Genomic DNA, 21060 nt, shown 5'->3' with positions numbered 1-21060 from the left:
TGCTGTCTCTGAACTCCAGGACTGTTTTGACAACACTGACTGGAGTATCTTCATGCACACTGTCATGCCCCGATCGTCCGCTCCTCTTGTGTGCCACGCCCCCTCGTTAACCGCATGTGGATTCCTCGTGTTTACCAGCTGTTCCTGATTGTTGTCATTAGTTCATTGTATTTAGTCCGCATTTCCGTTTGTTTCCCCAGTCATTGATGTTGTAATGTCGATCTGTGTGTTGCCTTCTCCTTCGTGTGTATCCCTCATTAAACCCCGTATTCCCCTTATCCTACGTCTCCTTGCCTCTGCTTCCCTGTTCAGCGCATGACAGAATGACTGGACTGTGAAAGAAGACGCCTCCACTGACGGAGATGGAATACAGCGCGCTAGTCAGCGAGGCTGTATACTGGATGCAACAGCCAGACATCCAGGAGGACCCCGCCGCTCGTGCCTTGGCAATTCACACGGGGGATGTCCTGCGAGGGATTTCCCCGTCAAAGGATGCATTCCTGGCCAAAGAGGTAAGACTGAATTTACGGCAGCTCCGAAGTCGGGTGGCGGAGATAAACAGGCAGGCGATTGCCAATAGACCCGCTGGCTGATCTGCCCGACGTGTCCCCAACTATAAGCCGTAAGAAGAAGCGAAGGAACTGGAGACGCCCTGATGAGTCAACAATGGTTCTGGGGGCTGTCTCTCTGGCCGCTGCTTCTCCCCCCGCCGGTAATTGGGCCTCCCAATCCTGAGCCCAACTGTGTTCACCCCCGATGTCACCGCTACCTGGTTGATGCACGAGCATGAGTCTGACACAGCCGCTATACGGCCAACGCTGGCAGCTCACCCCTTCAGGGACTCTCGCCTGGTTCTTAAAGGGGCCAGAGCAATCAGGGATGCCATCCTGCGAGTTCCATGGTCCTTAAAAGGGGCAGCGCCTGCTGTTGAGGTGCCAACCCTGATGGTTACACCTGATGAGCACGACCCGCTGGCACTGAATCTGTCTGTCCCGCCTGTCCAGCCTGCTCAGCCTGTCCAGCCTCATCTGCCTGTCCCGATGGATACCGCGCTGCCCAGTGAGGTTCCGGCTGCGGCGCCCCATGCTGGCCCAGAGTTGGCGGTCGCGGCTGCCACTGCTACGCCCGTGGCTCGCCTGCCTGCAGTCTCACCTACGACTGAAGCCCTAGCTAGAAGGTTATTCACCCTCCAGGGCCTGTATTGGCGGGTGATGGGGGAACCAGCGGTGCGAGGTTCCCCAGGGGCTGCCAAGCTCCTGGAGCAGCTGCGTGGGGAGTTGGCTGCAATCACCCTGGTATCTCCACCACAGCAGCTGGGAAGGGTGGAGGAGAACCTGAAGAGGTTGCTCCGATTGAGGATGGAGCAGACTTCCCCAGCAGAGGATACCGTGACTGCTCCAACGGTGCTCCCAGAGGCGCCTGTGTCTCCTGCTCCTGCGGTGCCCCCTGTTGGCCAGGAGGCGGTGGTTCCTGTGGCGCCCCCAGAATTGGCGGCGCCTGCAGCGCCCCCTGTTGGCCCGGAGTGGGTGCCCCCTGCCCAGTCCCCTGTGCAGCCGCCTCAGCTCCCCGTGACTGCAGTGCTCCCCGTGACTCCAGTGCCTGAGCTCCCAGCTCAGTCCCCTGCTGCTGCTGCTACGGTGCCCGCGGCCCCTGCTCAGCCCGCAGCGGTCCCGGAGGTCCCCGTACTGCCCCCTGAGGCACCTGCAGTGCCCCCCGAGGCTCCTGTGGCGTCTGCAGCGCCCCCCGAGGCTCCTGTGGCGCCTGCAGCACCCCCCAAGGTCTCTGTTCTCGCCCCCGAGGTTCCTATGTCACCATTCTCCAGCTGCACTACCTCCTGTTCCTGCAGTGGCCCCAGAGGTGCCTGTGCCTCCAGCGGCTGTTGCGCCTCCCCCTGCTGGCTTGGAGACTGCTGCTGCTGCTACACCGCCCGAGGTCCTGGTCCTGGCATCCCTTGTGCTCCCCGTGACTCCTGTGCTCCCCGTGACTCCTGAGCTCCCCGTGACTCCTGTGCCTTCCACGGCGTCCCCTGAGGCCCCCGCAGTGTCCCCCGCGGCGTCTCCCGAGGCCCCCGCAGTGTCCCCCGCGGCGTCCCCCGAGGCCCCCGCAGTGTCCCCTGCGGCTCCTGCTCGGGCGCCCAAGGCCCCCTCACCCGTGGCTCCTGCTCTGGCGCCCCCTTCTAAGGAGCTGGCCCTGGCTCCGCCCGCGCCCGACGTCCCGGCCCTGGCTCCGCCCGCACCACACCTGTCGGCCTCAGTATCCCCGGTCCCGGCTCCCTCGGCCTCAGTCCACTCGGTCCCCTCGGCCTCAGTCACCCCGGTCCCGGTTCCCCCGGCTTCATCTGGGGCACCTGCTCAGTCGGCCACGGCCCACCTGCCGGTGTCCCCTCCACGGCCTGAGGGTCCCTCGCCCATGGCTCTCCCCTCAGCTCCCTCCTTGCCACCTCCACCAGCCCCATTACCTGCATCCTCACTACCCTCAACCCCTGTTCCAGTCCCGCAGAGGCCTGCTGCCCCAGGGTGCCCTACTTCCCAAGCCCTGAAGGTCCCCTCTGCTCCCTGTTGCCCCCTGCCCTTAGATCCCTTGGCCCCTGTGTTCACTCCCCGTCCTTTGTCACCGTTGTTCCCTTCTGGTTCCTTTGTGCCCTCCATGTTTGCTCCTCGTCCTTCTGTGCCATTGCTCCCCTCTGGTCCCTTCGGGCCCTCCGTGTTTCCCCTTCATCCCTCAGTGCCTTCGTCTTTGGTTGGTCCCTTCGTGCCCCCTGTGGTTCCCCCTTGTCTCTCGGTGTCTTCTAGTCCTTTTGTGGCCCCCACATGTTATCCTCGTTCTTCTGTGCCTTTGTCCCCTTTCGGTTCCTTTGTATGTCCTTCTCGTCCATTTGTGCCCATGCCCCCTGTTCGTCCCTATGTGCCCCCTGGTGTGGTCCCTCCATCATCCCCTTTAGTGTCCCTGGGTCCCATGTTTCCGTCATTGGTGTCTTTGTCTGCATTCCCCGTGGTTTGTGGCTTATTGTTTGAGTTGTCCACCTTGTGCCAGTTCTGTGTGTCCATACTGTTCCCTGTGCCCCATTGAGTTTTTTTTGCTTTTGTCTCTCCAGGTCGCGTCCGTCGCCTCCCCTGGGGCGCGCCCGGAGTGCGCGCCTTTGGGGGGGGGTTCTGTCATGCCCCGATCGTCCACTCCTCTTATGTGCCACGCCCCCTCGTCAACCGCATGTGGATTCCCCGTGTTTACCAGCTGTTCCTGATTGTTGTCATTAGTTCATTGTATTTAGTCTGCGTTTCCGTTTGTTTCCCCAGTCCGGTCATTGATGTTGTAATGTCGATCTGTGTGTTGCCTTCTCCTTCGTGTGTATCCCTCATTAAACCCCGTATTCCCCTTATCCTACGTCTCCTTGCCTCTGCTTCCCTGTTCAGCGCATGACACACACTACCTTCCATGGCATAGACAAATCTACAAATGTGTACATAGGTATTAATGAATAAAGTATTTTTTTATTCAGGCCAATAAGTCATTATTTCAAGAGTTTCTCAATGACTGTCATGACCTGCCTGTACAATCCCCTTGTGTGCCACGCCGCCTTATTAACCATGTGTGCAACACTGATTGTGACCAGCTGTTCTATGTCAGTTTGATTTGTCTGGTGTATTTAAGTCCACGTCAGAGTCTGTCATTGAGGTGTGTCCCGTGCTGTTTCACGTTTCCACAATAAAATCCCGTTTTTGGATTCCTGTTTCCCGTACCTGATTCTCCGCTCCCTGCTCATGCAACTGGACGTCACAGAATGACTTCAGCGAAGATGCACTGCGGTGGACTGAGGATCAACGCCTCTGTTTACTGCAAGAGGTGGTCTACTGGCTCAACCAGCCTTAGTTCCGGGAGGACCCCACAGCGTTGGACTAAGCCAGCCGGAGTGGGACCCTTCTCAGTGATATGTCCCCACCCAGGAGCACGGACACAATTCGTGCAGTCCGTGAGAATGTCCAGCAACTCACGGACAGAATTACAGAGAGGCAGCTCCGGCTGGTTATGCAGCCTACCAGAGAGTGGATACCCATTGTCTCTGAGGTGCTTCCAGCTTCACTGCCCCAAACAAACCGGAGAAAAAAGAAGTGGAAAGAGAGGAGATCAGAGGCAGAGCCGACGATCTTCCTGGGGGCCATCTCCATCGCCGCTTCTAACCTGGGTTCACCACAGATGCTGCCACAGCAGCCTTGTGAGTACCGGTGCCCAAAGCCCACATCGCCGCCGCGAAGCTGTCCCCGTTGGCAGCTCACCTCTTCCCGGGGAATCCGCCTGGTTCTTAAAGGGGGCAGGTCAGTTTTGGATGCTATCCCACGGGTCCCACAGACATTTAAAGGGCCCACGCCTGTTGCAGAGGTGCCTCCTAAGATTCCTACACCAGAGGTCGATGCTCTTCTAGCATCTGATGTCCTCGACCAGCCTGTACCTGATGTGTCTGACCAGCTTGTGTCTGAGGTTCCTGGCCCCAAGGTACCCATACCTGCAGCTAAAGACCCAGCAGTTGACACAGCGCCCCCCTCGGTTCCCGCACGCTGCTCTACCTGATATTCCGGCTCCTGCCTTACCTGAGATCCCGGCTCTGCCCGCACCTCCTGCTCCACCCGAGGTTCCAGACTGCCTGACTGTCACTCCTCCTCCCTTGGTGGAAGGAGAGGAGGAGCTCGAATGGGACCCCTCGGGGATTTCCCTGTTTACCACTGACCCAGGTCCAACACCACCAGTCCCTGGCCCCGAGGAGGTCCATGACGGCCCGACCCCCACTGAGGGGTTGCACCGACCATCACCCCAGCGTGGTCGATCCCGGCCAGGTCCCCACCTGTCCATGTCCTGGAAGGGGAGAGGACATATTTGCAGGGGTCGGGTCCCACCCCTGGCTTCGGCTCCGCCTCCAGCGCCTCGACGGTCACCTGTGGGTTCCCCCATTTCGACTCGTCGGTCGCCGGCAGGTCTCCCCACTAAGGCTCATTGGTGGACGGCGCCTTCACCTGCTGTGGCTGTGCCATCGTCAGCTGCGGCTTCCCCTCCCTCCTTGCCTTCGCCGGGGTCCCCTCAGACTTCCTCCTCGCCTCCCCTGGTGCCCCCTCCGATTTCCTCCTCGCCTCCTCTGTCTATCCCTCTGGCTTCCTCCTTGCTCCCTCCGAGGTCCCCTCCTGCTCCGGCCTTGTGGTCGACTGCTGCCCCTGCAGCTGCCGCCTTCCACCCACTGGGGTTCCCTCGGGGTCCCCATTGTCCGCTGTCCTCTGTCTTTCTACCTTTTTCCTTCATCCCTCCTGTATCTGCTCCTCATCCCTCATTGTCTCCTCTGTTCACTCCCAGCCCCTTTGTCCCTCCGGTTGGTATTCCCCCTGTCTCCCTTTCTGGTTTGCCTGTCTGTGTTTACTGTTTTGTGTCAGGTTTTGTCCTACTTCTTGTCCCTGTGCCTGTTCTGTGTGTACGTCCTGTTTCTGGTCTCCTGTTGATGTTTTTTGCTTTTGTTTTTCAGGTCCCGCATCCCCGGTCCTGTCTGATCCGTTGCCTCCCCTGAGGCACGCCTAGAGTGCACGCTTTTGGGGGGGGGGGGGTTCTGTCATGACCTGCATGTACGAACCTCTTGTGTGCCACGCCCCCTTATTAACCACATGTGCAACCCCGATTTTGACCAGCTATTCTCTCTCAGTTTGATTCATCTGGTGTATTTAAGTCCACGTCAGTGTCTGTAACCCTAAGTCTGTCATTGAAGTGTGTCCCGTGTTGTTCCGCATTTCCACAATAAAACCCCATTTTTGGACTCCCATTTCCTGTACCTGATTCCCCACTCCCTGCTCGTGCAACTGGACGTCACAATGACTTTGTATGTCAAAATAACATTTCAAGATACTAATCACAAATCAGTAAACTAACTTTACCTAAAAATGTTGAATGCTAAGATGGAAATTTTTCAGCGGTACAATTTACTGTACCAAATACGTTAGCCACTGAAACTAGTTGTGAAATGTATGTATTTTACAAATTGGAGCGTAGCAGAGATCGATATCGGGGAGAAGCTCTGTGTTTTGCCAGAAAAGAGTGGATGTTTCATTTTGTGCAACTATTCCTGTGAAGAAATTTGAGTTGAAAAAAGTGAAGCACAAGGGCGACACAAACCAACACTAATTTTGAGATAACTGGTCTGAGATACGTAGGATCAGAGAAATTGGACGATGTGACCAAAGGAGCAGAACTAAACTCTTGTACCTTTATTATCTTGACAGGTAAATTTGTTTAAGTCAACCAAAACATTAAAAACTAAACAATTCCTCTAATTAACAGGGGTATCCCAATACTTTTGTCCATATAGTGTATATTAATCTCAACAAATGAATATGTGAGTGTTCTTTTTCCTGTACATGAATGTTTAGAAATATAAAACTATATTTATTTATACGTATGTTTCACTAGTTTTGTTGGTATTTCATTAGTGGATTTTCCACTAAACACTACTTCCACCTCTAAAAACTTTTTTTTTTTTTTACAAAGATTGAAAATCACCGTTGTTAAAAGCATAAAATGCAGTACTTCCAAATTGTCACCCTTGTATCTGATGTTCTTATGCTCACATTCTACTGCAAAGGTTATGCACATGACGTCTCAGCAGGTAGCAGTCACCACGCTCACACCCACTGAATGGCAAAAACTGAGTGGCAGTGTTTGAATGTATTGAATGTTACGAAAAAAACACATCTAAAATGGGAAAGAGCTGTTGTGCAATTGGTTGTACAAATCGATTTAACAAGAAATAGGAGCTATCTTTTACGAAACTGCTGAAAACTAAATAAGTAAGTATCGGACTTGGATCGGTCATATATGGCCAATACCTGATCCGTCTAATAGGTAAGGACTGGTGGTGATGCCGATCCGATTGCACCTCTATTCGAAACATGGTTTACTGGCTACTTGGCTCAGGCTTCCATTGGCTTCCTAGCAGTTGCAAATGGTAATTTTTAAAATGGACAGTGTGTGGACAGTTGACAATATGACCAATTTTAGTTGGTCAGATATTTATATGTAAAATTGTGCTCTCCTTCATCAAGCTCACTCAGCTGGCTTTCTGAACCTGTGTATTACTGGCCCTTCTACCATGGACACCAATAAATTACAGCGCAAGGAAGGAGCTTAAGTGGAGTGTACCAGGCAGGAATCTCCACTTTAATACATTATACAGAACAAGCATTAAATACTGTATCCTATATATGTTGACCAATTTGTTTTGCAACACAACAGAGTTTGACCGAATGACAATTATCTCCATCTTATCACTGTTAAGTTTGAGAAAATTGAGGCTCATCCATAATTTTATTTCAGAAATGCATGATTTGACATCTGCTAGTGGCAGGTTGTTTGTGAAGCTGATACTGAAGTAGATCTGGATGTCATCAGCATTGAGGTGAAAATTTAGGTTGAAGCGACCAATGATCAGGCCTACGGGATGAGTGATAAAGAGCAGCAACCCTATAAGAGAGCCCTGGTGGATGCCATCCTTGATACCTGCTAAGTATGATTTATAACCAGATAGGGTAATAAGATGTTTTCTGTCTGTGAGATATGAAATAAACCAAGCACTGCCTCACAAATACCTAGGTTTAGTTTCTGAATCAGAAAAGGGTGTGTGATTGTGTCAAAGGCCGTGCTTAAATCAAGCAAAGGTAGGAGGCTTACAGTACCCACGTCATTTGCGAAATGTAGATCACAGTCTACATGGTGTAACAAAGGGCTAGGAATAGATCTAGCCACCCAACTAGATATGGGTAACCTTTTGGACAAGAGAAGAAATTCCTGTTTTTATTTGCATATGTTCTAGTAGTAAGTTGTGTTTTTTTTCCTAGGAAGATATGCACTCGTCACCCAGGAAAACAGTCTTAAACATTTTCTTTTGCCTAAGTAAGCACAGTACCTGTATGATCAGCAAACTCTGTGGTGTTTTTACATCCTCAGGTTTCTTCACTAACATCTTTAGCATTGTGCTGGCTGCTGACTGCAGAGCCAGCAGGTTGAATAGCTGGTTGGCCAACTGATTGTGTTTCTCTGTGTTTGGCCTGCCCCACATGCCCTTTCACCCACTTAGGCCGATTGTGCCAGGAGCCAGGAGGAGCCAAACAACATCCACTTGCACAGGTGGGGTTAGGTGCATGTCCCGAGGAGCATGTGGGGGCCCTGACCAGGTGCAAAGATACACCCTATCAGCACCAGCTTCATGCTCCCGCAGGTAGGGTCTTCACAGCACCCCAGCAGCTGATACTGCCCCATAGACCCCCCATTACAACCAGCTACTGTTATCATGATGGTATCCCAGCTAAAGCAGTGACCGAGCCTTTAATTGTACTGTACTGTCCGCTCATGAGCGGGTCACATGGTCCATGGCCAGTGGCTGGCAGGACCACATTATGGCGGTGCTGTTTCTCCGTATTACGTTGTGGTTTCAGGAGTCATTCTGCTGCATCAGCTGTCCACACACCTGTGTTGCTCAGACTAAGCTCAGAAACACATTCAGTTGTTTTCACACAAAACTCAAGGGCAGCAGTGATGCAGAGTCTCACCTTTGGTCTTGGAGCAGACATAATACCAAGCAGATGGCATAGTAATTTAGAAATCACAACCTGAGGAAGAACAGGCAGAGAGGGCAGTGAGAGTTAGGATACACCACGGCCAACCTGTAGACCAGTGCCACCTATCCCTGGGGACACCCCCAATCAGAGAAGAGAGCAAGAGTGCACACAGCAGTGCTGGCATGGCTGCCTGTCTGACTGAAATCACGAGGGGAGGGCGAGTTCTTCTCTGAGACCCTATCCTGTGTCACTCTGTCAGGAGGAAAGCTTCTGAAGACACATACTGAGCCGTCATTCCCAGAAGAGGAGGAAGATGATATGTGTGCTTAGGCGCTCATCAGTGGACAGCGCCTCCTAGAAGAGTATCAGAGTGTCAGCAGCCCCGCGCTTCCTTTCTGCACTGAGTGGGTCACAGTGGATCGATAATGGATTCCAGGCCCCTTTTTTTCTGCCTTTTCTGAGCTTTTTCCCTGCTCTCCAGCTGGAGGGAGTGAGAGGGCCCCCAACTGAAGGGCCACTGGCACCTTAAGTGATGACCTGAATGCCATTAATGTTTATTAGTATTAACCACATCTGTTCTTTTGGGATTCATTTTGAATCAACTAACCCAAAGAGAGACATCAGAGATCCCCAGCCATATGAATGTTGCTCTTTTTCCCAGCATGCATTGCACCCAGCATCATGCAACCCTCTTCGAGGTATCAGTGCCCTCAGGTCTACCTGATAAACTGTCACAAGGCAGCAGGTTCAGGCTAAATGCATACTGTCAGCTTCAAGCTCTGCATCAAGCCTGAGCAGCTTCTGACAGGCTTTCAGTATAAGAGTTACTGCTCATTCGCAGCTCTATCCTGGGGTCATTTTATACTCTCTTTGTACATGTTCTGCCTTTTTAACATGAAATAAATGTCTGTTCTCTGAATGCTCCTTGCTTGCTTTTTTGTCAGCACATGGAGGACTGTGACTCTGTTTTAAATCAGGCAGACTAGGTTCTGAAAGGGCTCCCGCTGAAACCTGTGTCCATATTACAGACAGGGAAAGCCTCACATTTAATACAAAGCTTCAAAGAAACTGTAGGATCACACATGCACATATCACAGGGCCTAAATTCCAGGTGGCCTGAGACAAGGCCGAGCCTGGTACGAGAGGCACCAAAGGGGGGTTACACACATAAACACACACACACAGATAACAAGGGAGGCCAGCACTCCAACTTTTATTGCCCAAAGATTTAGGGACCTACAGACAAGCAGAGCGGACCTAATGGACAGGGGTCCCTCGACTTGGCACACAACCCCCTCCCCATACATTCTGCCTCACATATCACTCACCCAACAGACGAAAACACCCTAAAGGAAGTTTCATTTAAGTTTGGCTTTTGTATACCCTGTATATTGATTTACTCATGACTACTAGTCTCAATATACAGATACGTTATGTTTGTATGTGTCCTTAGACAATCTCAGTGTTTTGTGTGCCACTCTTATAACCATGTTCACTGAGTATCACCTATTTTACCCCTTTGCACTTGAACACATATAAATTTAAATAAATAGATAGGTATAGCTACCATTGTATATATGTTCTCATGGTATACCAGAAGAATCTGGAAAGTGAGTGTAACCAATGTGTCCTAACTTTTAGAGAGTCTTCTTTGTTAACAACCCCCCCTTCTCTTCCAACATTCCTTTGTGGTCCTTATCTGATCTTGGTGGACCGTTACCAAGTTTCTTTGTTCTACCATGCTATATTAAAAAGAACTGAATTAAGGTGTACTTTATCCATTTTGGAGAAGATCAATTAGAATAAGCCACACCAACCAAGATATGTTGTGTCCAGATGTGCAACTTATATTGATATTACCACAAACTAATGGCCACGCCTATCTATGGATAAGATGTGCTGTTTGTAATATGAATATTTGATGTAATGTCTGCACAAAGTGTAACATCTGTTGAGGTGCAACCCAAAACACCTGTATCCTATACTGATGTGAATCAGTCACATAGATAAAATAATTAATTGTTTAATCAATTAATACAGATGGTATGAGGTATGTACCTGTGAAGCTGGTATGGCATGTTTGGTGTCAAACGGATTGTTAATCACCCCTGATTCCAAATCTGGTCAGTGATTACCATAAAAGTGGATGTATCAAAAATTATAACAGCTTAATGAAAATCATCAGTAAAGGGAGAATCAGTCGGGCCATAAATCCCAAAAGGACTGATACAGACCCCCTTCCGAAAGCCCACCAAATGGATGGTCAGCCATTGGGCCAGGAGTCGAATTCCTGGTCATCCCTATTCATGAACTTTAGACCATAAAAACCTGGCTCCTCAGAACAAAGGTGCGCAGAGAACAACCATCAGCCCGAGGAGAACAACCATCAGCCGGGGCAAACAGATCATCAAACGCAGAACGACCATCAGCAGCGCAGAAAAAGACCATCAGCCCGGGAGAAGAGAAGCCCACAAGAAGTCCTCCGGTGAAGGCCCAGCTGAACAGAGAACAGCACCCAAGACAAAGCTTCACCAGGAGAGAGAATCCAAAGGGGCTCCACTCCACTGCTCCAAACGCCGCGCCTTCCTGAGTGCCATCAGCTCAGCAGCTCTGCCATCAACTGCCAAGACCACCCCCCCCCCCAACTCTTCAACCAAGTAAACCAACTTCCTTTCATTCTGACAACTTAAGCTGTTCTGTTAACCTGCTATAAGACTTTAGGGTCGTGTTTCCACAAACTGTGCTTGCTTTGCAGAACAGTATTTCCCATTTAAGGTTACTCATTTAAATCTGGTCATTGCATTTTCATAATTACATCGTTTGTTTTATTCCGTTATTTCGTGTTTATTGTTTGTGTTAGGTGTAATGTCTGTCTTATGTTAGTTGTAGTGTTAGTTAGGAATAAATGCATGTCTTTTACACAACTTCAGCCTCCGTCATTGAGTATTCACACTAAGTCCCTGCCTCTGTGCGATCTTGCTACACGCTCTGAACCTCAAACTCGCCTGAAACATCGCGAGACTCTTTCTCATCGGCCGTGAGGGGAGCTTCGCTACCAATCGTTTACATTACCTGGTGATGCAGCTCGGTGGACGAGCCTTCTAACCCAGCTTACTAAGTGATACTGGTAATTAGTGAATCCCATTTAAGTCTCACATTTACAGACTCACGGGGATACCGCAATCGAGTTTGGAGGAGCCGACCATTCGGCATAACAATTGATTAATAATCAGCATTAAATAATAATTAATTAAACTTTAATTAATTCAAACATATTGGTGGAGATATTAAAATTTACCTGAGCTAATAATTCCTACAAAACAAAGGGACAGAAAGATGAGAATACAAAAAATTTTAATTGCAAAGGGCTTAGGGAGAAGATCCCTATCCTGGGACAGTGACACATCAGACATGTCACTGTAGAAAAGTGGTCAGGGCAAATTTTTTATTCATTATACAAAGTGCCTGTCCAAGTCTTCCTGCAGAGGGTGCTGCCTGCCCGCAATGGCTGTAGGCCCAGGCTCTAGAAATTGCTGGTTCATTCAGGGGAGTCTGTGCTGCTGAGCTGGGGTTTCAGTCCTGACCCAATACAAGCCTGTGACAGCATGGCCTCTGGATGGCATGGTGTCTGGTAGCTACATCGAGTTACACCACAGTGCCAGGGTGTAGCTGGATGCCTTACTTTAATTCTTATGTAGAAACATGAAAACATGAAAGGTACCAGTGAGTGTTTCTGCTGAATATAGAGTCCATTTATGAAGGTGTTGTGTGGAAGAGCTTCCTTCCTGACAGAGCCACAGGTACCTTGGACAGCCAGCTCCATCCAGTGTACTTTGTTGTGCTGAATCCCCTGGGCCAGCAGATGGCACACTCGCTTAAAGTCAATACTGGCCAGGGAGTGCTCTGTGGGGACTGTGTTGCTAGGATGTGGCCCTCCACATGAACACTTCTGCCCAGACTCTATAGCTCCAAGACCACTGCCAGACAGGCCACAGAGCCAATAAAATGCACCCAGAATCAAACAGAAAAGGTAACCAATCAGCAGACTAAAAGAGGAGTAGCCAGACATAAACAGGCATCTATTGGAAGATGATGCACTGGGATGAGCCCTCCTCTGTTTGCAAAACAGTGATTAGAGCCCCAGGGATCATGATGGACCAGAAAGGCCCACCACAGATCATACATACCCATGATCGGAAAGGTCACCATAATTTGCTGACCCACAAACCCATTGGCCCACTGGGAAAATGTTGGCCAGTTCAGCCTTGGTTTTAAGAGAAAGTTTGAACACTTTGGAATTCTATGGATTTCTGCATTAATGACTCTATGACTCCACTGTACCTAACAACATGTAACCTTTCACATTGCTGTCTCTCATGTCTCTTTCTATAGGACTGTATAGATCAGTAATTCTCAGTCCTGTTCTGGGCACCCCCCCCCCCTGCCAGAATGTTTTCATTCCAACTCACACTGATTTCAACCTGCCACATTCATTATTAGCCTATTAAGCAAGAGCCTTTTGTGAGGGACAACATCAAATGCCTTCTGGAAATCTAAGCAGATCACACTGTAGGCCTTTTTTGATCAATTTCTCTTGTAGCTTCCTCAAAGAACTCAAGTAAATTCGTTAAACAGGACCTACCTCTCCTAAATCCATGTTGGCTATCCCTCAGAATGTATTTGCATCCAGGTAATCTACCATTTTCACTTGGATTATAGCATCCATTATTTTTCCAGTAATGCTAGTTAAACTGTTTGGCCTATAGTTTGCTGGATTACTTCTATTTGAATATGGGCATGCTTCCAATCAGAAGGTACCACACCCCCAGATGACAATTTCTGGAATATTAAAGTTAAAGGTTGGCTAATAATGTATGAATGTACTATTCTGAAGATTTGTGTGAGCCCACTTCTTAAGGCTGCAAGGAACGCATGAAGGGGAAGCAATCACCATACCATTACATTGGACCAAGTAGCTCCTCCTGATTTGCATTTTAATGTTTTACCTCATCCAGACTGTGTTCACATAAAAGATTGTTTGTAACAGCCAGACATTTAAGTGTCTGTATTAAAATACCTTCCTTGAATTTAATTGGTATTATGTCTGCTCCAATTGTAACTCCCTACTTGGGAGTTTTTGGTTCCTCTTCTATGCTGTCATCTGGCTTTCTTTCATTCATTTTTGTCTTATTGATTCAATCCATACAAACTCTATTTCATCTGAAATTATTTATTAACTACACTCTGTTGTGCTACATTTGGCAGCTTTGTTTAAGCTAAATGTGTACTGGGTACCATGATAGTCTGGTAGTGGTACAGACAATGGTAGTGCACACAGAGAAATAAAGGTACACACAGGGTACAATATTAAACCTCCTGGTACAAAACTGTTCCTTTCAGTTGACTGTATCTCAAAGGGTACAGGACAGGTCCTTTGTGATACCATGTTGTACCTTTAAAGGTACATGATTTTGGAAAGTACCTATTTGTACCCATTAACCTGTGGAAGAAGGCAGTGGTGGAACGCGTTTAAAAGACGAGGGGAAAAACAACTCTTAACTCAAACTCCTGATGCAAATGAGCTATATTTTTAAAATGCAATATGGAAAATATGATGCATGTTATTGGTGTTGTTGTCCATGTCTTTTTCCATTTCCAAGATATTTTAACGGGTACAGTCCCGCGAGCACGCAGAGATTTTTTGCGTCACCCACATCAAAAACCACGCTTCGCGAGCGTGGTAAAGTTAGTTTTATATTCGATATTCGTTTGATATTCGGATTTGCCTCCCCTATATCTTTGAAACGACACCACCAAAAATCACAAAAGTCACACTCTCTGTTTCAGGAGAAAATGCAGATTATACTACAACATTGCATAGTGAGTGATATGTTCATTAATTATTGTAGTGACGAGGCATTTTCTGCGAAACCAATAAGCCAGCATTGGAAGCGCAGCTCTTTGCTAGGGACCGTCTACAAAGTGTTCAGTGCATTCTGGAGAAACAAGCATTGCTACTGGAGCTTTTCTGCTAAGATTTTTTAATACAAACATCTGTGAAATTGCAATAATTTCACATTCATACTAAACCAATTTCTCTCACTTCAGAGGTTGCAGTGGTTGTCAGAGGTGCTCCCTGACTTACTACAGGTGGAATTTCTCAGAAATATCCAACCATGAGTGTACAGTAATTTATTTATTTATTTGAAAATTACTGTAAATCACACTAATTGATTTCTCCCACTTGAAAGCTTGTAGTAGTTGCCAGAGGTGATGACTGACTTACTACAGGTGGAATTTCTCAGAAATATCCAACCATGATGTTACAGTAATTCAATATGTTTTTTGGAAAATTACTGTAAACCACACAAATGGATCTCACCCATTTCAAAGGTTGTAGCAGTTGCCAGAGGTGCCCCCTGACTTACTACAAGTGGAATTTTACAGAAATATCCAACCATGAGTCTACTGTAATTCAATATGTTTTTTGGAAAATTACTGTAAACCACATGAATGGATTTCTCCAATTTCAAAGGTTGTAGTAGTTGCCAGAGGTGCCCCCTGACTTACTACAGGTGGAATTTTACAGAAATATCCAACCACGAGTTTATAGTAATTAAATGTTTTTTGGAAAATTACTGTAAACCACACAAATGGATTTCTCCCATTTCAAAGGTTGTAGTAGTTGCCAGAGGTGCCCCCTGACTTACTACAAGTGGAATTTTACAGAAATATCCAACCACGAGTTTATAGTAATTCAATATGTTTTTTGGAAAATTACTGTAAACCACACAAATGGATTTCTCCCATTTCAAAGGTTGTAGTAGTTGCCAGAGGTGCCCCCTGACTTACTACAAGTGGAATTTTACAGAAATATCCAACCATGATCGCACAGTAATCCAATCAGTTTTTTGGAAAATTACTGTAAACCACACAAATGGATTTCTCCCATTTCAAAGGTTGTAGTAGTTGCCAGAGGTGCCCCCTGACTTACTACAAGTGGAATTTTACAGAACTATCCAACCACGAGTTTATAGTAATTCAATAAGTTCTTTGAAAAATTACTGTAAACCACAGAAATGGATTTCTCCCATTTCAAAAGTTGTAGTAGTTGCCAGAGCTGATGACTGACTTAACTAAATGTCCCCCTAAAGGGACCAAACAGGGGACACAATGGAACTCAGTGCACAGCACCACCTGGGGGAAACAACAACCAAAAGACATTAACAAACAAACGGATACTGTACAGGCACCAGGAACAAGCAGAATAGCAACAACCAGTACACCAACTGAACAAATGGAGACACAAACAGGGACACCAAGGACAGGAACAGGAGACCCAAAGAAATCAAGGAAGGGGACAATGAAGGGACAGCACCTTAGGGCACACTGACTAAAGGGGGAGAAAAATCAAAAGGGAACAGGGGAAAACCAAGTGAATGAGGAGGTGTATTAAAATGGATGAGAGAGGGATATAGGGCTCTCGAAGGAACAAACAGGCACGCTTAGGTTCACTCAAATACACTTTAATAACCACTGACAAGGCTGAGCTGGGGGAACCGCAGGCAACCAACGAGTCATCACAGGTGGGATCGTAGATGCCCAATGAGTCACTGCAGGGGAGGCCGCAGGTGACCACTGAGCAGGAGCCAGTGGGACTGCAGACGACAGCCGAGCAGGAGGTGGAGGAACAATCAGTGACTGCTGGGCAGAAGCAACAGGGACTGAAGGCAAACCTGGGGGCAGGGTGGGTGGGATTTGACCTTTGTGTAAGTGGCCTCTCCCATTGCAAGAGACAGAGAGACAGGATCCTGGCCGAGATCTTCCAAAATGGGGTGGCCATGGGGTCTGGAGTTGGGACGAGAACTGGAGCCAGGACACAGGGTCTGGAGCTGGGACAGAAACTGGCGCAGACACGGGAACTGGAGCCAGGACAGGACCTGAAGCTGGGACACGTGCAGGAACTGGGACAGATACAGGAACCTTAGGAACTGGGGCTAAGGAGATTGAGCACACTGGAAGTCAGGGAACAGAAGACTCTGTGTCGGGAGGCCGGAGACCGGGGTTCCCAACAGGGATGGAGCGGCGGGGACTTTAAGTGCCGATCTGAGTGGACCGGCAGCAGGGAGGTCAGATGCAGACTCAGGAGTAGTGGTGGCTGACGACCCAGGTGTGACAAACACCGCCAGGTCGAGTACTGTGAGATACACCTCATGCTTAACCACTGGGAAGCAAGCGGGGTTCACGTGGGGTTTTAACTGGATTCCTGAGGAAAATGCTTCTCTGCGATTCTTTCACTTCTTTTTACCTGCAGCTTTAGTCAGAGCCAGGGATGGTTCAGGCAGTTCTAACAGAGAACAAGCCAGTCCACAGTCCAGGGATACCTGCCTGATCATCGTCTCTGCTACTTCACTCCTCAGCTGCAGAAGGCTTACTCGCATCTCCTCCACACGGTGCGGGTCTTCGGACGAGGAGATCTCTTCCAGGATTGTCTGAGCCAGTATATCACCTCATCGACTAGTCTGAGGTACGCCACCTCATTAACCCTCTGGGGTCTAGGGGTAGGAAACACACTTTCACTGACTGGGGCATGATCACACATTTCTTCAAATATCATAAACTTAATTCATGGCAAATAAATTATTTCGTATATATTTGTTTTGCCATTACACTCATCTTTATTTTAATATATATTGTAAATATGTCAGATTTTTGTTACGTTTGAAATTTGACATCAAAGTATAGACATTGCAAAATGCAGTTTGGAACACTTGCAGAAACATTATAAAAGTACATAGTAAGCAATGCTGGCAGTTTGTTTTGATCCCAGATATCTGATCACCAAAGTCTTGGCTACATGAAGATGACTAAATGGTGTAGGTGCAACATTCATTTGGATAAATAAATAAGAAAGACCTAACTCATGTCACTATTTCTGGCACCTTTCATTGAATATGTAGCAACTTTCATGTGTATGAATGAGCCATTGTCACCTGGCCACATCCCCAACCCCCTTTTATGGCGCTGAAGGGGATGTATCTGGATCGCGTTTCACCGTTGCGCTGTTAATCAAATTACCATGCGAATGCGATTTGAATGCGCGCTAATGCGGCTATTTATAATGTGAATAGCGATCTTCGGGTGAGAGTGGTACTACACGCCCCCGATGCAGGTAAAACAAAGTAAGATGACATGGTTTACTTTTTTACCGATTTAACCTAGTTAAAAAAAACTTTAATACTTCCGACAATGGACGTTTTGAAAAGAAGACAGATTACGGATTTAGCCAGCATTTTTTTCATGATTCTACATTAAGATTTCAGCGAGATATAAACTGAAATAGACGCGAAAAGTATGCGATGTCGCCAACGACATACTCGATCCCAGAGAGTTAAGATGAGGTGTCTTCTTGTTGAGTCTGGTCATTCTGTCACGAATTGCAGGCATAGAGCGGGGATCGGAACGATTTGGATGTGACACGTTGTCATTCTTGATATTATATAATTATTATTATTATTATTTGCGTAACTTCCTTAAATAAAACTTCCTTGATTATATGGGATTCTGAACCACATTTCTGTCTCCAGGTCATTTCTGTGACACACTACGTTTTTCTAATTTATCCATTTTGGATATTAATTTTATTTGCCACCAGTCTTCGCCCTTATTGTTTTGCTTTTAGGCCCACTATTCTCACCTTCAACAACCATTTGAAGTCTCCCCAAATCAATAATTTATCCATTTTCTGTTACAGTTAAGACAACTGGTTAGATATTTTATCCTGTCCTACTTCATTTGCAGAGTTCATTATCTGGTCACATATACACTTCATGGCCTAATTTGCAAGATCATTTCAGTATTGAATTACTGTTCACTTGACATGAGAGATTTCTGTGAAATTCCACCTGTAGTAAGTCAGTCATTACCTCTGGCAACTACGACAACCTTTGTTGTCAGAGAAATTCATGTGTAGTTTACAGTAATTTTCCAAAAATGTATTGAATTACTGTAAACTCATGGTTGGATATTTCTGAGAAATTCCACCTGTAGTAAGTCAGTCATCACCTCTGGCAACTACTACAACCTTTGAAATGGGAGAAATCCATTCGTGTGGTTTACAGTAATTTTCAAAAAACTTATTGGAATACTGTGCGATCGTGGTTGGATATTTCTGTAAAATTCCACTTGTAGTTAAGTCAGTCATCAGCTCTGGCAACTACTACAACCTTTGAAATGGGAGAAATCCATTCGTGTGGTTTACAGTAATTTTTCAAAAAACTTATTGGATTACTGTGCGATCGTGGTTGGATATTTCTGTAAAATTCCACTTGTAGTAAGTCAGGGGGCAACTTTGGCAACTACTACAACCTTTGAAATGGGAGAAATCCATTCGTGTGGTTTACAGTAATTTTCCAAAAAACTTATTGAATTACTGTAAACTAATGGTTGGATATTTCTGAGAAATTCCACCTGTAGTAAGTCAGTCATCACCTCTGGCAACTACTACAAGCTTTGGAGTGGGAGAAATCCATTCGTGTGGTTTACAGTAATTTTCCAAAAAACATATTGAATTACAGTAGACTCATGGTTGGATATTTCTGTAAAATTCCACTTGTAGTAAGTCAGGGGGCACCTCTGGCAACTACTACAACCTTTTAAGTGGGAGAAATTGGTTTAGTATCAATGTGAAATTATTGCAGTTTCACAGATGTTTGTATTAAAAAATCTTAGCAGAAAAGCTCCAAGCAATGCTTGTTTCTCCAGAATGCACTTTGCACTTTGTAGACGGTCCCTAGCAAAAAGCTGCGCTTCCAATGCTGGCTTATTAGTTTCGCAGAAAATGCTTCGTCACTACAATAATTAATGAACATATCACTCATTATGCAATGTTGTAGTACAATCTGCATTTTCTCCTGAAACAGAGAGTGTGACTTTTCTGATTTTTGGTGGTATCATTTCAAAGATATAGGGGAGGGAAATCCGAATATCAAACGAATATCGAATATAAAACCAACTTTACCACGCTCCATTAGCGGCTATTGCCTGTAACGGACGGCGCGAATCAGTGTGAACAGGAAAGATGTCCCTAGCCACGCTCATGACAGAAGAACTTCTGCAGCTGCTTGCCAACGCTGGTTTGGATATAACGGAAGACGAAAGAAGAAAATTCATGGGTGAGTAACCTAGCATTTATAATAACTCAGTTCATTATGGATTATGTTGAGACGGTAGGAATTTATCGTACTCGAATAACATGATGATGCTAGCTGTACTGAGGGTCTTTTTTGAAAAGAACCAACTTTATGGTGGTAAAGGGATAATGTCTATTGTCTTTAATTTAATCAAACATATTTAGCTAACGTGTTTTGAACATTAGTAAGTTGGCCATTTAACTACCATCAAATAACTGACCTTGGACTACTAACCGTAGCATTTTTAAGTAAGCCCTAGCAAACGTTGAAGTTAGTTAACTGAAGCAAGGTGCAGTTAATTTGGCTCCTGTTTTGCCACAATAGTTTGATTGTACTTAGGCTATGCGATCACTACGAACAACTATAATTTTTTACATTCAGAACTTGAAGGTAGCTCTTACACTATATTATTACACTCTGAAGCTCGACCACGTTTTTCTGAAATCTCGCCGTGCGCCATTTCGAGACGGTAGCACAAACCTAGAAGTGATCATTTTAGCGTCGTATAGATCAGGGGTGCCCAATACGTCGATCGCGATCTACTGGTCGATCGCAAACGTGGTCTCGGTAGATCATATGGCATAAAAAATAGAGGATGGATGACGCGTTCAACTGCGCCAGCTGCTGCAAAAGTCTAGAAAGGTACCAAGTCGCCTAGTTAGCCTCCAATTTATTTCTACTAAACTTAAGAAAGGATATAACAATGAATGGGGGAGCTGGACCAAGTAAGAAGCCAAAAACCTACCACTTCCATACGGAATGGGAGGAGGATTTTTTTTCACAATGTCATGTTCGAGGTATTTTTGCCTCATCTGTCAGTCTACCGTAGCTATTCCGAAGAAGGGAAATGTGGAGTGGCATTTTTGGACTGTTCATAAAAACTACAACATTAACTTACCTCTGAAAAACGAGCTGAGAAATAGAAAGGTGAAGGAACTAAAATTCCAGTTAAATTTAAAAATGCTTTATCACAAAGAGAAATTATTATTATTATTATGGGCCTATTCACGTCAATGAAAGGCCCATATTACTCTTCACCTAGTAAACTTCATTTTCCGAATTTGCGCTTAGCCCTTCAAATGGATGGCGCTCACTTTGGTCCCAAGTCGAGGGGCTTACCAAGGCGGACGAATTGGTATATCATTTGTGTCGGTGCACTTTACACATCGCGTGCAATTACTTCTCAAATTCGAAAAAAAACTGTATCATTATTACGGGCTTATTCATATGAATGACAGGCCCATATTACTCTTCACCTAGTAAACTACATTTTCCAAATTTGCGCTTAG

At 46.6% G+C, this 21060-nt stretch overlaps 1 protein-coding gene across 6 annotated transcripts in view; it reads left to right on the top strand.

Moving 5' to 3' along the window:
- LOC111844671 (protein phosphatase 1 regulatory subunit 1C-like) overlaps positions 1–9498 on the top strand; it is a 37450-nt gene extending 27952 nt beyond the window's left edge. For 2 of the 6 annotated variants that reach the window (XM_072716802.1, XM_072716799.1), the window contains exons 5-6: positions 8099–8148; positions 8839–9498. In XM_072716802.1, the coding sequence (XP_072572903.1) occupies positions 8099–8148; positions 8839–8853 (65 nt within the window). In that variant the 3' untranslated portion in view covers positions 8854–9498. The other 4 variants (XM_072716793.1, XM_072716796.1, XM_072716800.1 and 1 more) reach the window with 2 other exon arrangements.
- The last annotated feature ends 11562 nt before the right edge of the window (positions 9499–21060 follow it).

The sequence above is a fragment of the Paramormyrops kingsleyae genome, chromosome 1, assembly GCF_048594095.1.
Source record: "Paramormyrops kingsleyae isolate MSU_618 chromosome 1, PKINGS_0.4, whole genome shotgun sequence".
NCBI lineage: Eukaryota > Metazoa > Chordata > Actinopteri > Osteoglossiformes > Mormyridae > Paramormyrops > Paramormyrops kingsleyae.
Note: the sequence above shows the minus strand (reverse complement) of the source record. Positions and strands in the feature narration are given on the sequence as shown.